At 47.0% G+C, this 20,175-nt stretch overlaps 1 protein-coding gene across 1 annotated transcript in view; it reads right to left on the minus strand.

The window, feature by feature from the left end:
• BFSP2 (beaded filament structural protein 2) overlaps positions 1–17,370 on the minus strand; it is a 40,119-nt gene extending 22,749 nt beyond the window's left edge. The window contains exon 1 of the mRNA XM_075587116.1: positions 16,900–17,370. Within this exon, the coding sequence (XP_075443231.1) occupies positions 16,900–17,355 (456 nt within the window). The 5' untranslated portion in view covers positions 17,356–17,370. The remainder of the gene's footprint in view (positions 1–16,899) is intronic.
• Positions 17,371–20,175: the final 2,805 nt, after the last annotated feature.

A 20,175-nucleotide genomic window follows, 5' to 3' on the forward strand; every position in this document is an offset into this window, starting at 1 on the left:
AAGATACCCCAATGCTACATCCAATGTGACAAAAGGCTGGGGGGGTTCAGTATGGGCCTGGGGGGGAGAGGGGGTTATGTATGGACCTTGGGGGGGGGTTATGTATGAGCCGGGGGTGGGGGGGTATGGGTGGGTGACTAACTGCCTGGGTGGGTGACTGAGTGACTGCCTGGGTGGGTGACTGACTGCCTGGGAGGGTGACTGCCTTGGTGGGTGACTGACTGCCTTCGTGCTGCCTGAGTGGGTGACTGACTGCCAGGGTGGGTGGGTGACTGACTGCCTGGGTGGGTGACTTCCTGGGTGGTTGGGTGACTGACAGCCTGGGTGGGTGACTGACTGCTTGGGTGGGTGGGTGACTGACTGACTGACTGCTTGGGTGGGTGACTGACTGCTTGGGTGGGTGACTGCTTAGACTGACTGACTGCATGGGTGGGTGACGGCCTTAACTGACTGCCTGGGTGGGTGGGTGACTGACTGCCTGGGTGGTTGACTGCCTTGGTGGGTGATTGACTGCCTGGGTGACTGACTGACTGGGTGGGTGGCTGACTGCCAGGGTGGGTGGGTGAGTGTCTGCCTTGACTGAGTGACTGGCTGGGTGGGTGGGTGACTGAGTGACTGGCTGGGTGGGTGACTGAGTGACTGCCTGGGTGGGTGACTGAGTGACTGGCTGGGTGGGTGACTGAGTGACTGCCTGGGTGGGTGGGTGACTGAGTGACTGGCTGGGTGGGTGACTGAGTGATGGCTTGACAGAGTGACTACCTGGGTGGGTGAGTGATTGCCTGGGTGGGTGAGTAACTGCCTGGGTGGGTGGGTGACTGACTACCTGGGTGGGTGACTGACTGCCTGGGTGGGTGGGTGACTAACTGCCTGGGTGGGTGACTGAGTGACTGCCTGGGTGGGTGAGTGTTTGCCTGGGTGGGTGACTGAGTGACTGTCTGGGTGAGTGATTGTCTGGGTGGGTGACTGCCTGGGTGGGTGACCGAGTAACTGCCTGGGTGGGTGACTGAGTGACTGCCTGGGTCGGTGACTGAGTGACTGCCTGGGTGGGTGGGTGAGTGACTGCCTGGGTGGGTGGGTGAGTGACTGCCTGGGTGGGTGACTGACCTTGACTGGGTGGGTGCTGCTTCCTGCTTCCCTGCCTGCCAGACGCTTCCACCCCTGCCCGATCCCCGTGGCTGCTGGCCAGGGTGGGACATAGGCTCGAGGTGTGGGGGGTTCAGGAGGTAGGCTCGAGGGTGGTGGAGGGCGCGGGAGGTAGGCTCGGGTTGGTAGGGGGTGTGGGAGATAGGCTGGGGGGGCATGGTTGAGGGGGGGGGGCGAGACTGGCGGGCTAATTCTCAGCGGCTGCTGCCCGAGGTAGGAAGCTGGCGCATGTGGAGCTGGGTTGGCTAGCGCGGGGGAGCAGGGTTGGCAGGCGCTGGGGGAGCGGGGTTGACGGGCACAGGCTCACCACGACGCTTCCCCTTCATCCCATCCACCCCGGTAGACCCCCCCTGTTGGCAGCCCTGAACTCCTCTACTTTCGGCTTTCAGACTTATGACTATTAATGAGGTGGGGGCCTGAATCCCTATTGATAACTTATTGGGCCACACGTGGCCTACAGTCAGACAGTGGAGAAGAATATGGACAGGGTATACAGGTGATACAACAGGTTAACTTAACCACTAATAAATCGGGTAACCTGTGATCGTCAGCCGAGCATCACTACAGAAAGTAGGCAAAATAACACAATCCCCAATAATGCTGCGCGGGTGTGAGTCAGTGTCAGTGGTGCGTTAGCCACCCAACCCGTGGTATGTTGGCTTATGATGGTGCCGGCACACCGTGGGAGCTCGTTGTGTACTAACTGTTGCAGGACTGTACTTCGAAAAGGGTGCTTCGGTACCGCTGTGCTTTGTAGCCGTTGAGGGTCCCCTCTGACCGTGCTTGGACTCACGATCACGTCCGAACTGTAACCTTCTGCTCCCGCTGCCTCGTGCAGTGGGGCCCGCTCTGGAATCCTTGACCGAACCTGATAACTCTCAGGTCTGCGCAGATCTGATCTGATGTCTGTCCAAAGCATATTGGAAAGGAACCTTCCAGGGGGCAGTGTGACAGTGTGTGGAGCTCATCACACAGGGGGTTACAAGTGGATACCTAACTTCCACCACTCCCTATCCAGAAGCTTTCATAGCCACTCACGTGTTCCCTGAATACAATCAGCCATTTGATTCTCTAGTCATGTTTAATTGTATAATCCCATCAAAATATTTTTTATGAAAGGCATAAGAATTCACAAAAAAATATACAAATGGTACCTTTTTTGTTTTCAGTTTCTATGTAGAACTCATATTATAGACATTGCATTAATTCATATGTTGGACATGGCAGCCATCTTGTTATATTCCCCTCAAAATCTAATACTTAAAACCAGATAACACTGGAGTGCTGCACGTTAGTAATTAAAGTTAAGAATCACTGTACAGAATGTAAAATGTTCTATTGAAAGCTGAGAATACCCTCCCTTCCCCCCATTGCGGTTTCACCCAATTATATGTATCAATGTACCCCACTCTTTTTTCTTGTATGCATCCCCCCCACCCCTAACCCTGCAAAACGATTAATAAAAATGTAAGTAACACCAAAAATAAGAAAAATCAGAATAACATAAGATATGGTCTACATACAGCTACAGTGCAAGAGTACAGCATACAAACAGCAGTTTTACATTTGTGAACTCAGGGCGGGTTTACTGTATATATGTTGTTTCAAGGTCTCTCTTGCATGGTAGATACTTATCAAGAAGGTAGGAAGTCTCCCAGAAGAAAATAGAAGATTGTAATCATGTGCAATTAGTTGTTGTCTAGAGCATATTTTTGTGGTCCCAAGAGCATTCAAGTGGAGACTTGTTTCTGAGTAGTGTGTGTAAAAAATGTTCTTTCAATGCAACAAGCACGGTTGGTACTATATACAAGGGAAATAATCTGGCAAAAATGTGGCTATCCATGAGCTATTTAAATAATAATAAAGAAATATGACCGTAAAATGACTTGCATTCATGCAATACGCAGGCTGTGTAGCCCCAAATAAGGTCAAACCTGTCAGTGACCTGTTTAAATATAATTTTTTTAATTAATACATTTGGTAGCTTGGGTACGTGTGTGTTTGAAATAGAGTGCCAGGGAAAGCCACTGCATCACTTCCAGCTGTCCCAACGGGAGCAAATGTTCCAGAATGGAATTCAGGCAATGACGACTGCATGTTAGAGAAGGCATACGGTATCAGAGAAGCACTGTTAGGATTGGCATCAGTCGGAATTTTAAAGGACCCAAACCCAGGTCTGTTTTTTAAATAAAGACAAAAAAAAATAATCCATGAGAGCATATACATCTTCCACAGGTCTCCCAAACTTTCTTTATTCACCCTGTCACCACATGACAGTATGGTTAGACTGACGACGAGGATTCTGGGTAGTAACATGCGAATGTACATACTAAACATGTCACTTTTTAACTTTTTAGCTTCCTTTCTATTTTAAACAGTTCCTTGTGCTTCTGCTTGGTGTATAACACCAAGTCTGAGGGAAGTAAGACGAGAGAAACCCCATAATAATCCCACTAAAAAAAAAACTGTATTGTCCGTTTGGACGCTTTAGTTTGAGCTTGGTTGCTGATTCTGAATTGAAGCTGAAACAAGAAACAATTACATTATGGCATGGAAAAAAGTGCCAAAAACCCTTACCCATAATAACAGGTACTTGGTGAATTTTTGTCATATTTTTTCTCCACGCCATAACTTTATCGTGTCTGATTTAACTCTCCCAGCCATATTTATAGTACTTCCTACACGTCATCTTGACACCTTATTTAGCCCTTGTGCATTCTGGTATCAACAGTCCTGGATTTACAGTATAAAAAAATGGTGACTGGAGGCCTAGGAATGCAACACAATCTCATGTTAATACAGATTGACGTTAGCAACAGTACATTTAAATACTTGGAAAAGTAGGACATGATTTAGTTCTCTAGAACAACGTTATAACTTATATAAACTTTAGCAGATCATCCCAGTGTCAGGTACTATGTGCAGCTGACATCATTCTGTTCCTGCAAGGCCTAGCAATGAAGCAGTGAGGCCTCCTGGGCCTGGCTATAATAATATTATAATAATAATGCATGTAAACCTGAATATAGTAAGGGTGGGCACTTTCACCTGTGTTTTGGTTTTAAAAATGTCTAGTGTTTTGATATACAGTAGGTTTTAGCAAAACTCGATTTGTAGTTTCAAAAAATATTGGGTGGGGGGGGGGGGGGGGGGGTGGTGTTATATTGTTCCCGAATTCTGAACAACTGTTTTTCAAACGCTTTAAAAATAATTGTTTTTTTTAGATAAAATTCCAGTTTCCCCACCCCCCAAAAAAACACAAAGAAAATGCCATTTAAAAAGAAAACAATAACACATTTTGTCCAGAAGGATACAAGTGGAATCATCAAAAGTAACAAAAACAGATGGAAGGTGGAAAACACAATTAAACAGAAAGGGCTGCTTTTTTTCAATTAGACCGCGGCAATGGTGCGAGCGACTGCAGGGGATTTATGGGGCCGGCCATAGTGCGCTCGAGTGCGCAAGCGAGGAAGCGCGACTGCGCAGCAGATTTTTTGGTGACGGCCGGGTCACGTGAGCGGTTCAGCCAATATGGGCGAACCAGCCTTGTGATGTCACGGCCACGCTTCCACCACGCCTCCCCGTCGCTGTGGATGTTTCGTCACACGCCCACTATATCTGAGGTCTTAGGCCTCGGGCATGGTGCCTCGGGCCGCGCTGATCCGCGCTCCTGCTCTGCCTCGCCTGCTCAAGCAGGAGCTTTTTTGCGTCCTGGCAGGCGAGGCAGTGAGCGCGCTTTGGGGGCGGAGTGAAGGCGGAGGCATGGCGGGAGGCGTGGTGGGAGGCGTGACGGAGGCGTGGCGGGAGGCGGGGCTAGTCCCTAGCTATCATTGGCTGTTTTCGGTCACGTGACCGCTCCTCCGCTCCCCTCAGCGCCGAAATTCAAGCAAGCCTGTCTCCTCAAAATTTCTGAGCCTCCGCACGCATGCAGAAGCGGCTGTTAAAGCCGTGCTGATGACAGATGCAGGGGGTAAGTGCATCTGCTGTACTATGTCCCCGGCCTCAGATTGAATGATTGTACTTTTTTTCATGCAGGAAGACCCATGTAGCTCAGCCACAGCTGCAGGAGATCATCTCCTGATATCTCCGCAAACGGATATGGGCGGTTTCAATCCGCGCGGATTCATTAAAATCCGCCATTGGATACAATCCGTGAACGGATTTGTAGAATCCAATCTGCAGATTCAGCAATCTGCTGGCTGGTTCTTAAGAATCCACCAACGGATTTACTGAATCCACAGATTGAATTCTACAAATCTGTCCGCGGGTTGCGGGATCCACGTAGTGTATTGGTAATAATAATGAAAAAATCAGCAAAACGCGATTCGCACTTTTTGAATTTAATCGGCTAAAATCCGCGGACCAAAGGAACCGGCCGATCCGCTGCGGATTAAAATACGCAAAAACAATTCGCCTGTCTCTAATCCTGATTCCTGACTGAGTGATACACAGGGGGAAAGCATCGAGGTACTTTAGGACAATTTTGCTTTGCTTGGGCTATTGACTTTTGTTGGGAGAGTTGTAGAAGGGAGAAGTGAGTGCAATATTTTAATGAGATGTATCAACCTTTCCATCTGTAACTGTAGTTTTTCTTTCTCTTTGGATTAAATAATTCTGCTCTGTTAAAGCTGCAGTTTTAAAAAAAAATTCCATTCAATATGTGCATCAATACAATCTGCACGCAGATCAATCCGCTCTCCTGTAATTGATCGCTGAATCAGGGGTTCTTTATATCACTGTTAGGGCTGCACAAGAGTACCCAGGATGCAAAGTCCTGTGGGGAAGATCATGTGACCAGGCAGGCACTAGATACAATTGGTGCACTGCTAGAGAGAGGGCAGGGCTCAAGAGCCAGAGCCTGTCTCAGAAGAGGAAGGGGGTGTGACTTTGTAAATGGTTTCTATAGAAATGCTTGCTACATTAGAATACTTTTTTTTAAATGCTACAAGTATTTTCTCATAGTACAAAACTGATTTATTTAAAAAACAAACAAAAAAAAAAAAACACGTACTGTAGGATTTTGCTTGTTATGCAGCTTTAAGTAGCATTAAACTGTGGTCATGAGAGAATTGCAGCCACCAGATGTACTCTATGTAACAAGAGAACACATTTTATACTTATGCTGCCCGTGGGAATTGATGCAAAGTCAACTTTTTGCAGAAGTTATTGGTCACATTGGGTCATATTAATAAAAAGTTCCCTGCACAGTATCATTTTAGGTACATTTTCTTCCCTCACAGGGAGTCTATTTATTAAAGTACGGTATCTGGACTGTAAAATCATTGCGAAACTATCATTGCTTTTAATAAACAAATTCAGTGTTGCTCCAATTTTGACCCAGTTCTTAAGCTGGGAACTGTGATAAACATTCTCACATTCAATCAGTGATGGTCGGTAAAAAGGGACAAAATCCTCCACTGTACAGCGTAAGGCAAATAAAAATACCAATGCAACTCTGCCGTTCCCTATTATTACTTCTTGGAAATGACATGCAAATGAGCATTCAGTCACAGACTGAATGTGCTCATTTGCATGTCATTACCCAGAATACCTTGCTGCAGTGGAAGCACTGTATGCTAAGAGATAATGGTGAAAAGCAGGGTTGCAGTCCTGTCTAAAACATGTGAACTTGCTCTCCAATGTTACTATATAAACCTTGTATTTGATGTTCACGTGCATCATTTATTGTCATTTTACATTATGTGGGCACAATACAAGATTGCACAAATGTCTGAATATGATTAGGCACAAGTGGAGCCGTGCGTCATAAATGTGCTTTTCAGATTAAATAATGCCATTTACATTATTATAACGTCTCCCACTGGATGTCTAGTATTAGTAATTTCCATATTACGGTAATGCACAGCACACAATACCCTTTAACTGGGGCAGTGCTCTGCTGCGAAAATCATTGGTTATTTTTATAAAGAAAACTGACACAATTTAGTATTTAGTAAGTTCATGCTGAGACACCTTGTGCTGCTTACTAATGATACAGCTCTTCTTACAGTTGTAACGGTGTTTCCTCCACCCAATCGCAGATAGGGGCCATTACAGAGTGTATGGAGCATATACCTGCTGGCAGCAGGAGGGCTGAGTCATTCGCAATGACTTGGGGACACAGGAACAGGCTTCTGGGGTTCATACCCCACATAATACTTAGCAGTGCAGTGTCTCCATCTACCGTAGGCTCCAGGGAAATGGAGATGATCTCCCACGGTAGAACTAATTACCTCTCCCCCAGTTAGATCACACACCAGGCTGAAGGTATATTGCAAAACAGGAACGGTTTATTACTACGGTCTGCAGTAACACAACAGGTACTCAGCAGTCTTCTGCCGGATACAGTCTCTCAATAAGCTATCACTAAAGATGGTCCCTGGACCATCACTACAGGCCAAGGGCACATGCAGCCGTCCTAGCTCTTCCCCACCTAAATAGCGGAGGCAGAGATATTGGACCACACACTCCTCCCCGTAGGGAAGAGCACATGGGAAAGCTTCAATCACAGGCTCCCAATCATGTGACCTGCCTTCCTCAGAAGGAAGGAACAACTACCTAAATTAGGACGGTGCTGCCCTTAAGTACAGCCAGAAGGCGGGCACCCCGTTGTCACAGCTACAACAGCATGTACCACCCCCTGCTGTCACTCAAGTGCAGTACCAAAAGGTAAGGGGGAAAACCCCATACCAACTACTGACAAGCCTATAATACCAGGGTTTACTGTCAGCCCATAGGGTTGTAGCTAGGGGTACCCCGCTACACTCTCCCTCTGGTGGATTCCCAACGACCACGCTTGGGTCCTACATTTTCGGGTATCATCTCTGATGAAACCTGAACAAACAAAATAACATTTCACATGATCTTCCATTACTATGCATGATATACATTTTCAATGGGAAAACAGAACATGTCATGTATTCACTAAACACATAAAATGCTGTAATATTAATGTAGGTTCCTCAAACATGGAGAACCTTGTTATATTAGTGCTCCGGTTTTAATAGCTAACTAATGCTCTGTACTACCGGGCACTGTTACTGAAAATATCCTATTATGGGGGTCTGCATACGGCATGATCTACTGGTTTTAAAGCAACCACCGAACGACATTCCTGGTAACATAAGGGGCACCCTCAACCCGTCATGGTGGTAGGCATGGAATTTAAGTACGCAGAAATATCCCTCCAGGATAACCCTCGAGCGCTTTTCTTGGAACTAGGCATACCCCAATCTGACTGATTACCATAATCTCACTAACCCAGGGGGGTGAAGCATAAGGTGGTGCAGATTCAACTCTGGGGAAATGCTTTACAACAATTATCGGGATATCATCCTTAGTTGCTCTATCAGAAAATTCCCTGAACTCATTCCCTTTGGGGCAAGGTTCACTCCCTTCACTCTCGTCTGAAAAAAGTGTAATATCCTCATCTTCAGTACTATACTCAAACTCTATATCCCCTTCAACTGATTCCTAAAAATAGAATTCGGATTTCAACCTGTTCCTTTCCCACCTCGCCATACATTTGAAATTCACAGGCATGTCTGGTTCAGGCAAAACAGTCTCTATAGGAACATGAGAAACATTGTCCTTAATTTGCTCCACTTCCCAAGGAGGTACTCCCCACATACCGGCAATATAAGACTCTATTGGCGGCGGAAAGGATTGTTCCATAGCACAGTTCTGGTGCTCAGCCAAAGTATCACGTATGAGCGGTAGCACTGTAACTGGATTGGAAGCTTTTGACTCTGGAAGGTATCAGTTCAGCGGGCGTCGCCATCAAGCCCTGCTGGGAGTTGGGCTGTGGTTCATCACCACTCTGCAGGTACACGGGAATCCCGATGATTACTTGAAGCGCAGTCCGACTGCTGCTCGAGTCGCTGAGTCTTGACACCCATGAAAGGTTCCGCTGTTGCTAAACTCCTTCCAGATGAGACCTTCAGACTAAGCTACGCCATCATCTGGAATCTCCAGCAAAGTCCTCATTTTTAAGGACAAAAGTAGAACCACTCACCGGTGGTTGCGGCATCATAGGGGCTGAGCTGCGGCATCATAGGGGCTGAGCTGCGGCATCATAGGGGCTGAGCTGCGGCATCATAGGGGCTGAGCTGCGGCACATGCTGGTGTAGCTTAAGGCCCTTCAGCTCGCTCATGGATCGGCTCTGGCTGTGGAACCGTCTTGGATACTGAGCCAGCCTCCGTTGTACAGAAAGAAAGCTCCCCATCGTCTGACCCTGTGTCAGAGTTGGTCCTGTTTCCAGGCAAACAAGACGTGGACGAGGGCAGGCGGGGAGTGAAGTAGCTGGCACAGCAGGTAGGGCACGTAGCTCCCCATTCCAGGTCTTGACCTGGACAGGCACAATTTGGACATAGGCACATAAAGCGGTGGCCTCCCCAGTTATTACTTCTAGGTATTCCCCGGGCAAAGAGCAATGTACTGCTGCACAGTCCGCCATTTTGGATCAGACTAAAGTGCATGGAGGCAGCAGCACAGGTAGAGTAGCTCCGCTGATGCTGCTGGCTCCGGAGAACTGAGGGTGCGGTCGGGCACGTCCGACTCCTCCCTTGTCTTTGGTAGTCGATAAGCATTGGTTGTTACTGTGGCCCCTCCCTCTGGTGGAGATCAGAGGAGGGTACCAACAGTGACAGGGCGTGACTTGGGCTCCTGACTCAGCCAGTCACATCGCTGGGATGGAGTCCTGGTTTTCGCGCGATTGGCGGATCCCAAGTCCCCGGGAATAGGTTGCACCTAGTAGCACGTGGTTCAGCACCCACGCTGAGCACAACCTCGTGGGCATTGGCGGGAAGTCGGACGCTATTTTGAAATAGTTCACTTGCGGGTTGAACCTGGGCAGTTATGACAGGCTTCTCGATCTGAAGAGCAGGAACGTCGTCTGCAGCCCCACCCATAATCACAATGTCCTCACTGTCTGCTCCCTACAGTGAAACCAGAAGTCCTTAGCAGCACAAAAAGGGGTGGTTATGGCTTTCGTGCCACCTCACAACATACTTGCTACTGGACCACACGGTCTGCGTGGTTTTGGCAGGAACTTATTTCTTGTGGTCTCTGCGGCATATAGATTAGCAGTCTACCAATAGTAGGTTGTACCCCAGGCTAGCAAAATTCTCAATATGCTGTACACGATCTTAATCCATTACAAGCGCTCGGTGTTTCCATAGTCTGGCTACTGGCTTGTAGTACACTGGGCTTCTTCCCAATGTAGTACCCTTACGCCGCCCCTTCTAAGCTGCCGGTATAGCAGACCCTTCCTTCGGTGGCTCCTGGGGCTTCCATGTACACCAACTTCTAGGTATCTCGATTACCCACCTTAGGGCGACTTAGAACAGCAATAGCCTTGTGTCTCCAGACCATTCACCTGATAGGGCAGTCTAAGTCATAGTTTCATGGCAGAGAAAGTGGTCCCTGATTATGGTATACCGGGGTCCCCTGAACACTATACCTAGCCTCCCTGCTTCTTTAGTACTTGCTCTGGAAGCGTACCTTGTTACTTCCAGCTTTGTTTCGCTGAAAGCCTGTCCTGTTACAGATCTCAGCAGCGCCTCCAAATGTAACGGTGTTTCCCCTACCCAATCGCAGGTAGGGGCCATTACAGGGTGTATGGTGCATATACCTGCTGGCAACAGGAGGGCTGAGTCGTCCGAGATGACTTGGGGACACAGGAACAGGCTTCTGGGGTTCATACCTCACATAATACTTAGCAGTGCAGCGCCTCCATCTGCCGTAGACTCCAGGGAAATGGAGATGATCTCCCACGGTAGAACTGATTACCTCTCCCCCCAGTTAGATCACACACCAGGCCGGAGGTATATTGCAAAACAGGAACGGTTTATTACTACGGTCTGCAGTAACGCAACGGGTAATCAGCAGTCTTCTGCCGGCTACAGTCTCTCAGATCAGCTATCACTGAGGATGGTACCTGGACTGTCACTACAGGCCAAGGGCACCCGCAGCTGTCCTAGCTCTTCCCCACCTCCCTAGCGGAGGCAGAGGTATTTGTCCACACTAACTCCTCCCCGTAGCGAAGAGCACATGGGAAGGCCCCAATCTCAGGCTCCCAGTCGTGTGATCTGCCTTCTTCAGAGGAAAGGAACAACTACCTAACTTTAGGGCGGTCCTGCCCTTAAGTACAGCCAGAAGGCGGACACCCCGTTGTCCCAGCTACAACAGGATGTACTGCTGTCACTCAAGTGCAGTATCTAAGGGTGAGGGGGAAAACCCCATACCAACTACTGGCAATCCTGTAATATCAGGGTTTACTGCAAGCCCATGGGGTAGAATAGTAGCCAGGGGGTACCCTGCTACACTGTATACATAGGGACTGCAAAAAGGGAAATGCCATATATATTTTTTATAGCCTTGCCGATTTAGGCTTGAGACCGAAATTGCAAAAAGAACAACAAATATCACAGATTAAAAAACATGGTATATGGAAGGTAACAACAGTTGCAAAACTGGAATAAAAAATAGAACATCAGATTTATATTAAAGAAATTGATATGTCCTTGGAAATTTTTCTGTGATGACTCAAATGCTGTTTTTCCTGAAGTGCAGCAGCTCTGAGATGCTGGTAAATAGCCAACATTCTGACTTTAACGTATTCTAATCAAAAAGTACATTTTTGCTGTTAAGATAAAAAAAGTAATTCTGAACGTGCATCAATTGGTCTAGGTTCTCTCGTCAGTGTTCACTGTTAGTTCCTTGTGAGTCACTGAGCCATTTTCAGCTGCATTTACAGTATTAGAGGGGGTAGAAGAAGAGTTATTATAATATATATATATATATTAGTTATTATAATGTGACTAATTTTTGTTCCCATTTTCTGTATGTCAAACAGCTTTAAAGTCGAAATGTTACTGGACAATAATCTGCATTAAATGTAAGAAATGTTTTTTTCCTACTATCATGTTGTATATAGGGTTCCCAGGTGGCTTCTCCAACAATACAGTACTGGACACAGTAGTGAAATGTGCGACGCGCTTGAGACACTCACACAAACACACACCCCTCTCACGTCTTTCTACTCTATGCTGTTTCCTCCTCTCCTTGGACCCATCCCCAGGCTCCTGACACCTCTTCCTGGTTGGCTGCATTGCCCAACAGCAAGGATGGAAAAAGCTGCCCAGCCCCCTAGTAACAGCCAGTCAGGTTACTATATCCAGAGACGTAATACCGGACACATACATGTCCAGTGTTATTTCAAATTTGTTACTGGACAGAGTTTCTAAATAAAGGACAGTCCGGTTCAATACACACAGTGTCACACCCACACTGTCACACACACACACACACACGCACACACGCACAAACAGGGCCGCCAAAATAAATCTTGGGGCCTGGGACAAATGAAAGGAGCAGGCCCCCCCCCGAACCCATAGTGCCCCCCCGGACCCATAGCGCCCCCCCCCCCCCCGAACCCACAGCGCACCTACCACGAAAAAATATTTTTTAGCGCGCAACTTTTACTTAACTGTTTACTTAACTGTGATACAGAAAAAAACATTACAATGCAACATGTTTATTTTTATATTTTCAACAAAAGACAGGTATGCCTGTATGGGTGGGTGAGTGACTGGGTGAGTGAGTGGGTGCGAGAGTGAGTGGGTGCGAGATTGAGCGAGTGAGTGGGTGAGAGTGAGCGACTGGGTGGGTGAGAGAGTGAGCGACTGGGTGGGTGAGAGAGTGAGTGACTGGGTGGGTGAGAGAGTGAGTGACTGGGTGGGTGAGAGAGTGAGTGACTGGGTGGGTGAGAGAGTGAGTGACTGGGTGGGTGAGAGAGTGAGTGACTGGGTGGATGAGAGAGTGAGTGACTGGGTGGGTGAGAGAGAGAGTGAGTGACTGGGTGGGTGACTGAGTGACTGGGTGGGTGACTGAGTGACTGGGTGGGTGACTGAGTGACTGGGTGGGTGGGTGACTGGGTGGGTGACTGAGTGACTTGACTGAGTGAGCAACTGGGTGGGTGACTGAGTGAGTGACTGGGTGGGTGGGTGACTGAGTGAGTGACTGGGTGGGTGGGTGACTGGGTGGGTGAGTGGGTGGGAGAGTGAGTGAGTGGGTGGGAGAGTGAGTGTGTGGGAGAGTGAGTGAGTGGGAGAGTGAGTGACTGGGTGGGAGAGTGAGTGAGCGGGTAAGTGACTGGGTGGTGGGTTAGTGACTGGGTGGTGGGTGACAGTGACAGGGTGGTGGGTGACAGTGACTGGGTGGTGGGTGACAGTGACAGGGGGGGGGTGTGACACTGACAGGGGGGTGGGTGACAGGGTGGTGGGTGACAGTGTCTGGGTGGTGGATGACAGTGACAGTGACTGAGTGGTGGGTGACAGTGACTGGGTGGTGGGTGACAGTGACTGGGTGGATGACAGTGACTGGGTGGTGGGTGACAGTGACTGGGTGGTGGGTGACAGTGACTGGGTTGAGTGACTGGGTGGGGTGGGTTGAGTAGCTGACTTACCTTGACCGGGTGGGTGCTGCTTCCTGCTTCCTTGCCGCTTCGCCCCTGCCCCTGATGTCCCCTTGGCAGCTGCCCGGGGCGGGAGGTGGGCACGGGGGGGGGGAGGTTGAGGGTGCAGGAGGTGGGCTCGGGGAATGCACAGGAGGGGGGCGTAACAGGAGGTGGGCTCGGGGAGCGCAGGGGCGGTGGGCTCGGGGAGCGCACAGGAGGTGGGCAGCTGGGGGGGTGGGGCCGAGATGCCGGGGCGGCTGCAGCATCCTCCACGGCTGCTGCTGGGGCGCGAGGTTGGCAGGCGGCTGCAGCATCCCCCGTTGCTGTTGCATGGGGCAGGAGGCGCACGCGGGGGTGCAGGGTTGGCGCTTCCCCGCCTTTTGTCCCACGTGGGGATCAAGGAAATGAGGGGGGGATCGAGGAAGCGAGGGGAGGGGGGGAGCGGGCCAGGCCCACAGGCAGGGCCCACAGGCAGCAGGCAGGGCCCATAGGCAGCAGACAGGACACCCTGCGGGACCTCGGCTCTGCGCATGCGATTTAAAAAAAAAAAAAAACGCGTACGACAGAGGGTTTGCTCTAATTCATTTACTGTTTGACAATGGATGTCTGCATATACACTTTGCTTTTGCATAATTCATGTTCTTTAGTTTAGTGATTGATATCTGTTGTTTTCACTCGGTCCGCTTCACGATTCATAACATATATTGTGTGCTTAGTGAGTGTGAGATTTTTGACAGTGGGGAGGGAAGGCTTAGGGAAGTACCTCTGGGACCCTTTGGGACCAGGGGGATTGGGCCAGATGAAGAGGTCACCCCTCTAAACGTTGCCCCCCTAGTTTGCTTTCTTTTTTCCATTTTGTGTTTTTTTCCTTTTGTTTCATGTGTTTTTCGCCTTCTCATTCTTTCCCCTTTACCCCCTACATATTGACTTTTCCCATGGTGATATTGATTTTTTCATTGACACATAGGCTACTGTTGTTAGAATTTCAGTTTATTAAAATTATTCATATTCACTCCATTGGTTTTTTTCAGTATCATTAGCTAAGAGTCAGAGTGCAGGTACTATTTTTGTTTGATAACCTTCTTTGGGTTCCAGAGTCTGTATCAAGGTAAAATTACTGCAATTCTGGGGCAGAAAAAACATTCCAAATTAAAAAAAAATCCCATTAAAAGTAATATAATTTTTTTCTTTGATACACTTGATGTATTTTGTTTGTGCCCCAGAATGGCACCAGTTTTTACTTAATATATGTATAGATGTATATCTTCTGATGCAAGACGCAACATGCAACAAAATGAGTGGGGTTTTTTGGAGGGGGGGGGGGCAGAATTTCTCCAGTTTAGCATCAAGGATTCAATGACATATAATCCCTCAGTGATCACCCTAATGTAGGTTACTCTCCTGGGGAAACAGTTTCAGGTGAGGAGAATCCTGCTTGTGCACCAACACAGCACAGACAAACAGATTCCTCAAAGTGCAGGTCCCCTCTAAGACAGAGATACAAAGTAGAGCTCTGCTCACAAGTTCATAATGAAGTTCCCCATTTAATGTGACAGCCAAGAACAGTGGAAAGACAGCGTTTCAGGTCCCATATGGACCTTTCATCACGTTTTTTGACCCAGTGTTGCCTTGATTGTTCAGCCAGGAGACTTTAATACTATATATATAACCCCATACCTGAATCTAAGCTCAACCGTTATTGTTTTTCTTTCTCCCTTCACAATGTTCCTCATTTTCATCCCATGCCGATAGGTTAGTAATGTTTATTAGAAGCAAAATGCAGTTGTTGTCTGTATAGATGCACTGTGTATCTACTGCCATCTTGTGGCTACACCTGACACCGAAATACATGACGGCCAAGCCAAGGTACTGAATTCCTGATTACGCTGATCATGGGGGCTAATGGCGGCCTTGTCATTACATTGATGCTAATACATGGTGACTATCAATGCATGAAGCTACAAATTTGACTGCATAAGCATCTGATGCACCAGCTTGTGAGTTAGGTAGTGCTGGTTATAGGCAGAGTTAGGGAGGAATTAATCAATACGCATATTATGACAAGTATAAATGAATATACCTTTATGTACAGTACAGGTATATCAGTTTTTCCCTTAAAAACCTCTGCCATGATTGAAGTGGTGTAAATGTCTGATGATTTTTTCCCATCATATGTCAGACACTTGACAAAGAAGTTTTCCTTCTGAAGCATTTGCCCAAACAAGCCTTTCCCGGTAGTTTAGTACATATGGGGATTATTCATTGACCTACAATAGTGCAAATCAGGGCACTATCGATTGGAGTTTCCATGCCACGGTGCCAGATTGGTACCATTACAGTTTAATGATTAACCCGCATTACCCCCTTGGAGTTACTGTGACTATAACATATCAACAGATATGAACTAAATATATTATTATGTAAAAGTAATTCGATACTGTAACATATTAGTGTTTGACTGGAGATGTGTGTTAACAATGTTTCTAATCATTTGCATGTCATGTTTAACTTCAGTTGCATTGTTAGTGGTCTCCTGCTAAATTGATAATAATCACTTGAAAAATTGTCCAAAAGCTGTGCTTTAGATATATATGGTAAGTTACAGTGTGGATTGTATTCACACAACGGTGACAGTTATTGATCAAGAACAAGCATCGTAAAAAACTATCATCATTTAGAAAATATATATTAACCGCTTCAAGTTTTTCTGCGGCTCCCAACAAAATAGTTATTCATAAAGTTATTATTTGCATTGCAAGTAAGTACACACAGCGCATGATGGGCAGTAGTGTGAGGCTGGTCAGAGAATACACATATATGTATCTAGTTTTATTGTAATCTTGCTATCTGTGCTTCTACAGTATTTTGTATATTTTTTTTTTTAGATTTTCATTAGCGGCTGCTATTTCCTCTCGGGGAGATAATGATTTTGCTGTTTAAATTGTTGATGCATATACTGTCATTTCGAAGAAGTGTTATTAAAATGAGCATGGAGCTGACATTTTTTTTTAAAGTGCATGTTTTCCTCTGGGAGTGATTACAGACTAAACTTAATGCAAGTAATATCATTTGTTACCAAGACAAGTAGTGGCTCTGTGGTAATGGTGCCATATTTTCCACCTTGAACATAACTCTCTGCTTTATAACTTTCTACATTAAACAGTAATCTACAGTAGGATTCATTTTGTATGTAAAGGTTTACGTACAGCGATGTGTACACTGTCTGTCCTATGTAACAGCAAATAATTATTACAGTGCATTATCAACACATTAGATATGTTCTATTTTGAACACTTACTTGGTGGTAGATATTCTCCCAGTTGTCCCTGAGGGACCCCCAGCTGCTTACAGTTGAATACTTTTTGTCCAGGTACACTCTGATGTGCTCTTCCAGCTCTCGGTTCACCTCTTCTAAGGCTCTCACTTTGTCTATGTACTCCACCAGGCAGCCATTCAGAGTCTCAAAGGTTTGGGCTCTTCCCTTCTCCAAACCTTGGGCTACTGGAACAGGGGAGCAGGAGCTGCGTAGTCCCTGCATAAAGACACTGCTGATGCCCAGTGCCCGTCGAGACACTCGGGTACCAAGGCTGCTGATTCCCCCAGTTGGGGCACTGCCAACATAAACACCAGGGAGCCTGGGTAGGTTACTCACACTACCAATGCTAACCCTACGGTTGGTAACCCCAGAACACTCTGAAGAGGTCAAGGGGGGCTGCTGCCCCAAGATAGAAGATCTACGTCTTGGCAAAGGCATCACTGCAAGAGGATCCCACCACACTGTCCCTGCTCTGAAACACTCTGGATTCCCTTCTGTGTATGGTGTTTGTTGTTGTTGTATTTTTAGTGTTGCATCTTGTCATATGCTTTTCTGGAACATTGTGTTTGCACTGATTGCCATGGAGTGTTCGGTCTCATTGTTCTAGGTTATTCACTGCCTCAGCAGTTCATTTCAGGAATAATCTATTTGTTGTGCACAATGTCTGATGAAAGGTAGTGAAAGGGACAAAGTGCACAAATAATTCCAGTAATGCCAGTTTGGGATCTTGGGTCCTGGACATGACACAGGGATGTGCCTGATTTTAGGACATCAACCGTTGGATGTACTTTGAAAATTGTTGATGTTTAATTCATATAATAAGGAATATGATCTCCCCAAAAATGCTGTTGTAGAACAAACCCGTTCAGTGTTAGAAGAGCAATACATTGTTTAAAGTTCAATCTGCCAGGTCAGAGGTGACTAGATGTGAGAAGCTCAAGTAATAAGCTTTGTATATATTTTTGCTGCATCAAGATGGAGCCAATTGATCCACTTGATACAGATCCCAGAGTTTTTTTTCTATAAAATAAATAAAATAGCAATGCAATTAACTATAACATCACCATTTCTGTCATAGATACACCAAGAGTTATTTAAAATAGTTTGTAAAGTGTTTTAACTTGTTAAAAATAATTATGCTCTTTTGTATTCCAGCACAGACCACTACTGTAACATTGCTGACTGCAGGACAGGATACAGACCCGCAGGGCAGAGGTATTGAGTAGTACACTGACATTGGCATGGGATCAGAGGCCTGGGGTGCAGGGGTAGTCAGGTCCAGTTCCAGGGTCGAGGCAGGCAGGCAAAGGGTAGTCAGGTCCGGTTCCAAGGTTGAGGTAGGCAGCAAGCAAAGGGTAGTCAGGTCCGGTTCCGAGGTCGAGGCAGGCGGCAGGCGACAGGCGTCAGGCAACGGGTAGTCAGGTCCAAACGAGTCCAAGCACAGACAGGCAAAACAGAGGCAAAGGCAGAGCTCAGACAGAACAAGGTACCAAGTACTTTGAACGAGCAAAGAGTAGTAGCAACTGCCTGCTATTTAAAGGCCTGAGGCAGCTGCTGGCAATAATAACCAAAGAGAGGCTGATTTCCTGAGGGCAGGAATGCCAGGAAGCAAAATGGCCACTGTAGTAACAGTGAGGGTTTGAGGTCATAGTCTGTTGGCAGCCATCTTGAATTTTTAGACAGATCCCTTATAGTATCCCCCCTTTCAGGGTCAAGAGCAAGAAAAGCTGTATGGTGATCTAACACAGACCCAACCAGCTGCTTGGTTTCCTAAAATATGATAACCATAATTCCATTTCCTTGAAGTGTCCCACAGAATGATAGACCATTTAACCAATGTTACACCATATCCAACATATCAATAAACCGGAAGAGTAACACCTCTTGATTGGTGAATACTCACACTTGCTTGTGTCCAGTCTCACTCATTGAATAGGATTTGTTTGGTGTATAAAGGAGCAAATCACTCACTGTTTTGTAGAGTGGTCTTCAGTGGGTCTGTTTCCTTCACAGGTGTGTGCTGCCGGTTCTCCAAAGATTGCAACAGGTTCGACGAGGGAGAGATGAAGCACTACTGGAAAAAATAATTGCTAGAGAGTGTGTCCCCAATAAAAAGGTTTTAATGGATCAGAGCATGGTATACAAAACGAGCCCTCAGGCCCCCACCAACGCGTTTCGAGCTTCCGCTCTTTCTCGTTTTGTATACCATGCTCTGATCCATTAAAACCTTTTTATTGGGGACACACTCTCTAGCAATTATTTTTTCCAGTAGTGCTTCATCTCTCCCTCGTCAAACCCCCTTTCAGGGTCGAACTCTGGGGCTCTGGTTTCTCATGGCTGACAACAGTGGAACGCCTTAACCAGGGCTGGAGCATGAAGATCCTGTGCCTTCACCCAATTCCTCTCTCTGATGCTGGACCCCTTCCAGTCCACCAGATATTGAATTGATCCCCTGGAGATATGAGTCAAGTATCTGGTTGGTATGAGTCAAGTATCTGGTTGAATATCTCATATTGAATTTGAACCTCAATGATTACCGGATTAGGAGGAGGGTCCTCTGAAAAGCGATTTTTCACCACAGGTTTCAGGAGGGACACGTGGAACGTGGGGGGAATTTTTAATGAAGAGGGAAGCTCCAGCTAACAAGTGACATCATTGATCTTCCAGATGATGTTAAGGACCAATGAATCGTGGTCCGAGCTTCTCAGAAGGTTGGCGTAGATGGATGTTCCGCGTTGTGAGCCATTCTTTATCCCCGATGGAGTATGGGTGGGATGGCCTTCGATGTTTATCCGCAGAGTTTTTTTCTCTCAAAGTAGCGTAGTGAAGGGTTGCCTGAATCCCCTTCCAAAGGTCCTGTAAGTTCTGAGCCCTGATATCAGCCGCTGGAACACCTGTTGCAGGAGAATGAAGGGGAAGGGTATGAGGATAGTAACCCCATGCTGTGAAAAATGGAGAACAGCCCAGAGAGTCATGAGATAAACTGTTGCGGACAAATTCTGCCAGTGGTAGGAGTTCTGCCCAATCATTCTGATGTTCATTAACGTAACATCTGAGGTATTTCTCCAAGGATTGGTTGGTGCGCTCTGTTTGCCCATTGGATTGCGGGTGGTAGGCAGACAAAAAGTGAAGGTCAGTCCCCAATCGCCTGCAGAACGCCTTCCAAAATTTCAAAATGAATTGGGACCTCCTGTCAGAGATGATCTGTAAAGGCAGTCCATGCAGACGAAGTACCTCCTTGGTAATGATGTCCGCCAG

This window comes from Ascaphus truei, chromosome 2, assembly GCF_040206685.1.
Source record: "Ascaphus truei isolate aAscTru1 chromosome 2, aAscTru1.hap1, whole genome shotgun sequence".
Lineage (NCBI taxonomy): Eukaryota > Metazoa > Chordata > Amphibia > Anura > Ascaphidae > Ascaphus > Ascaphus truei.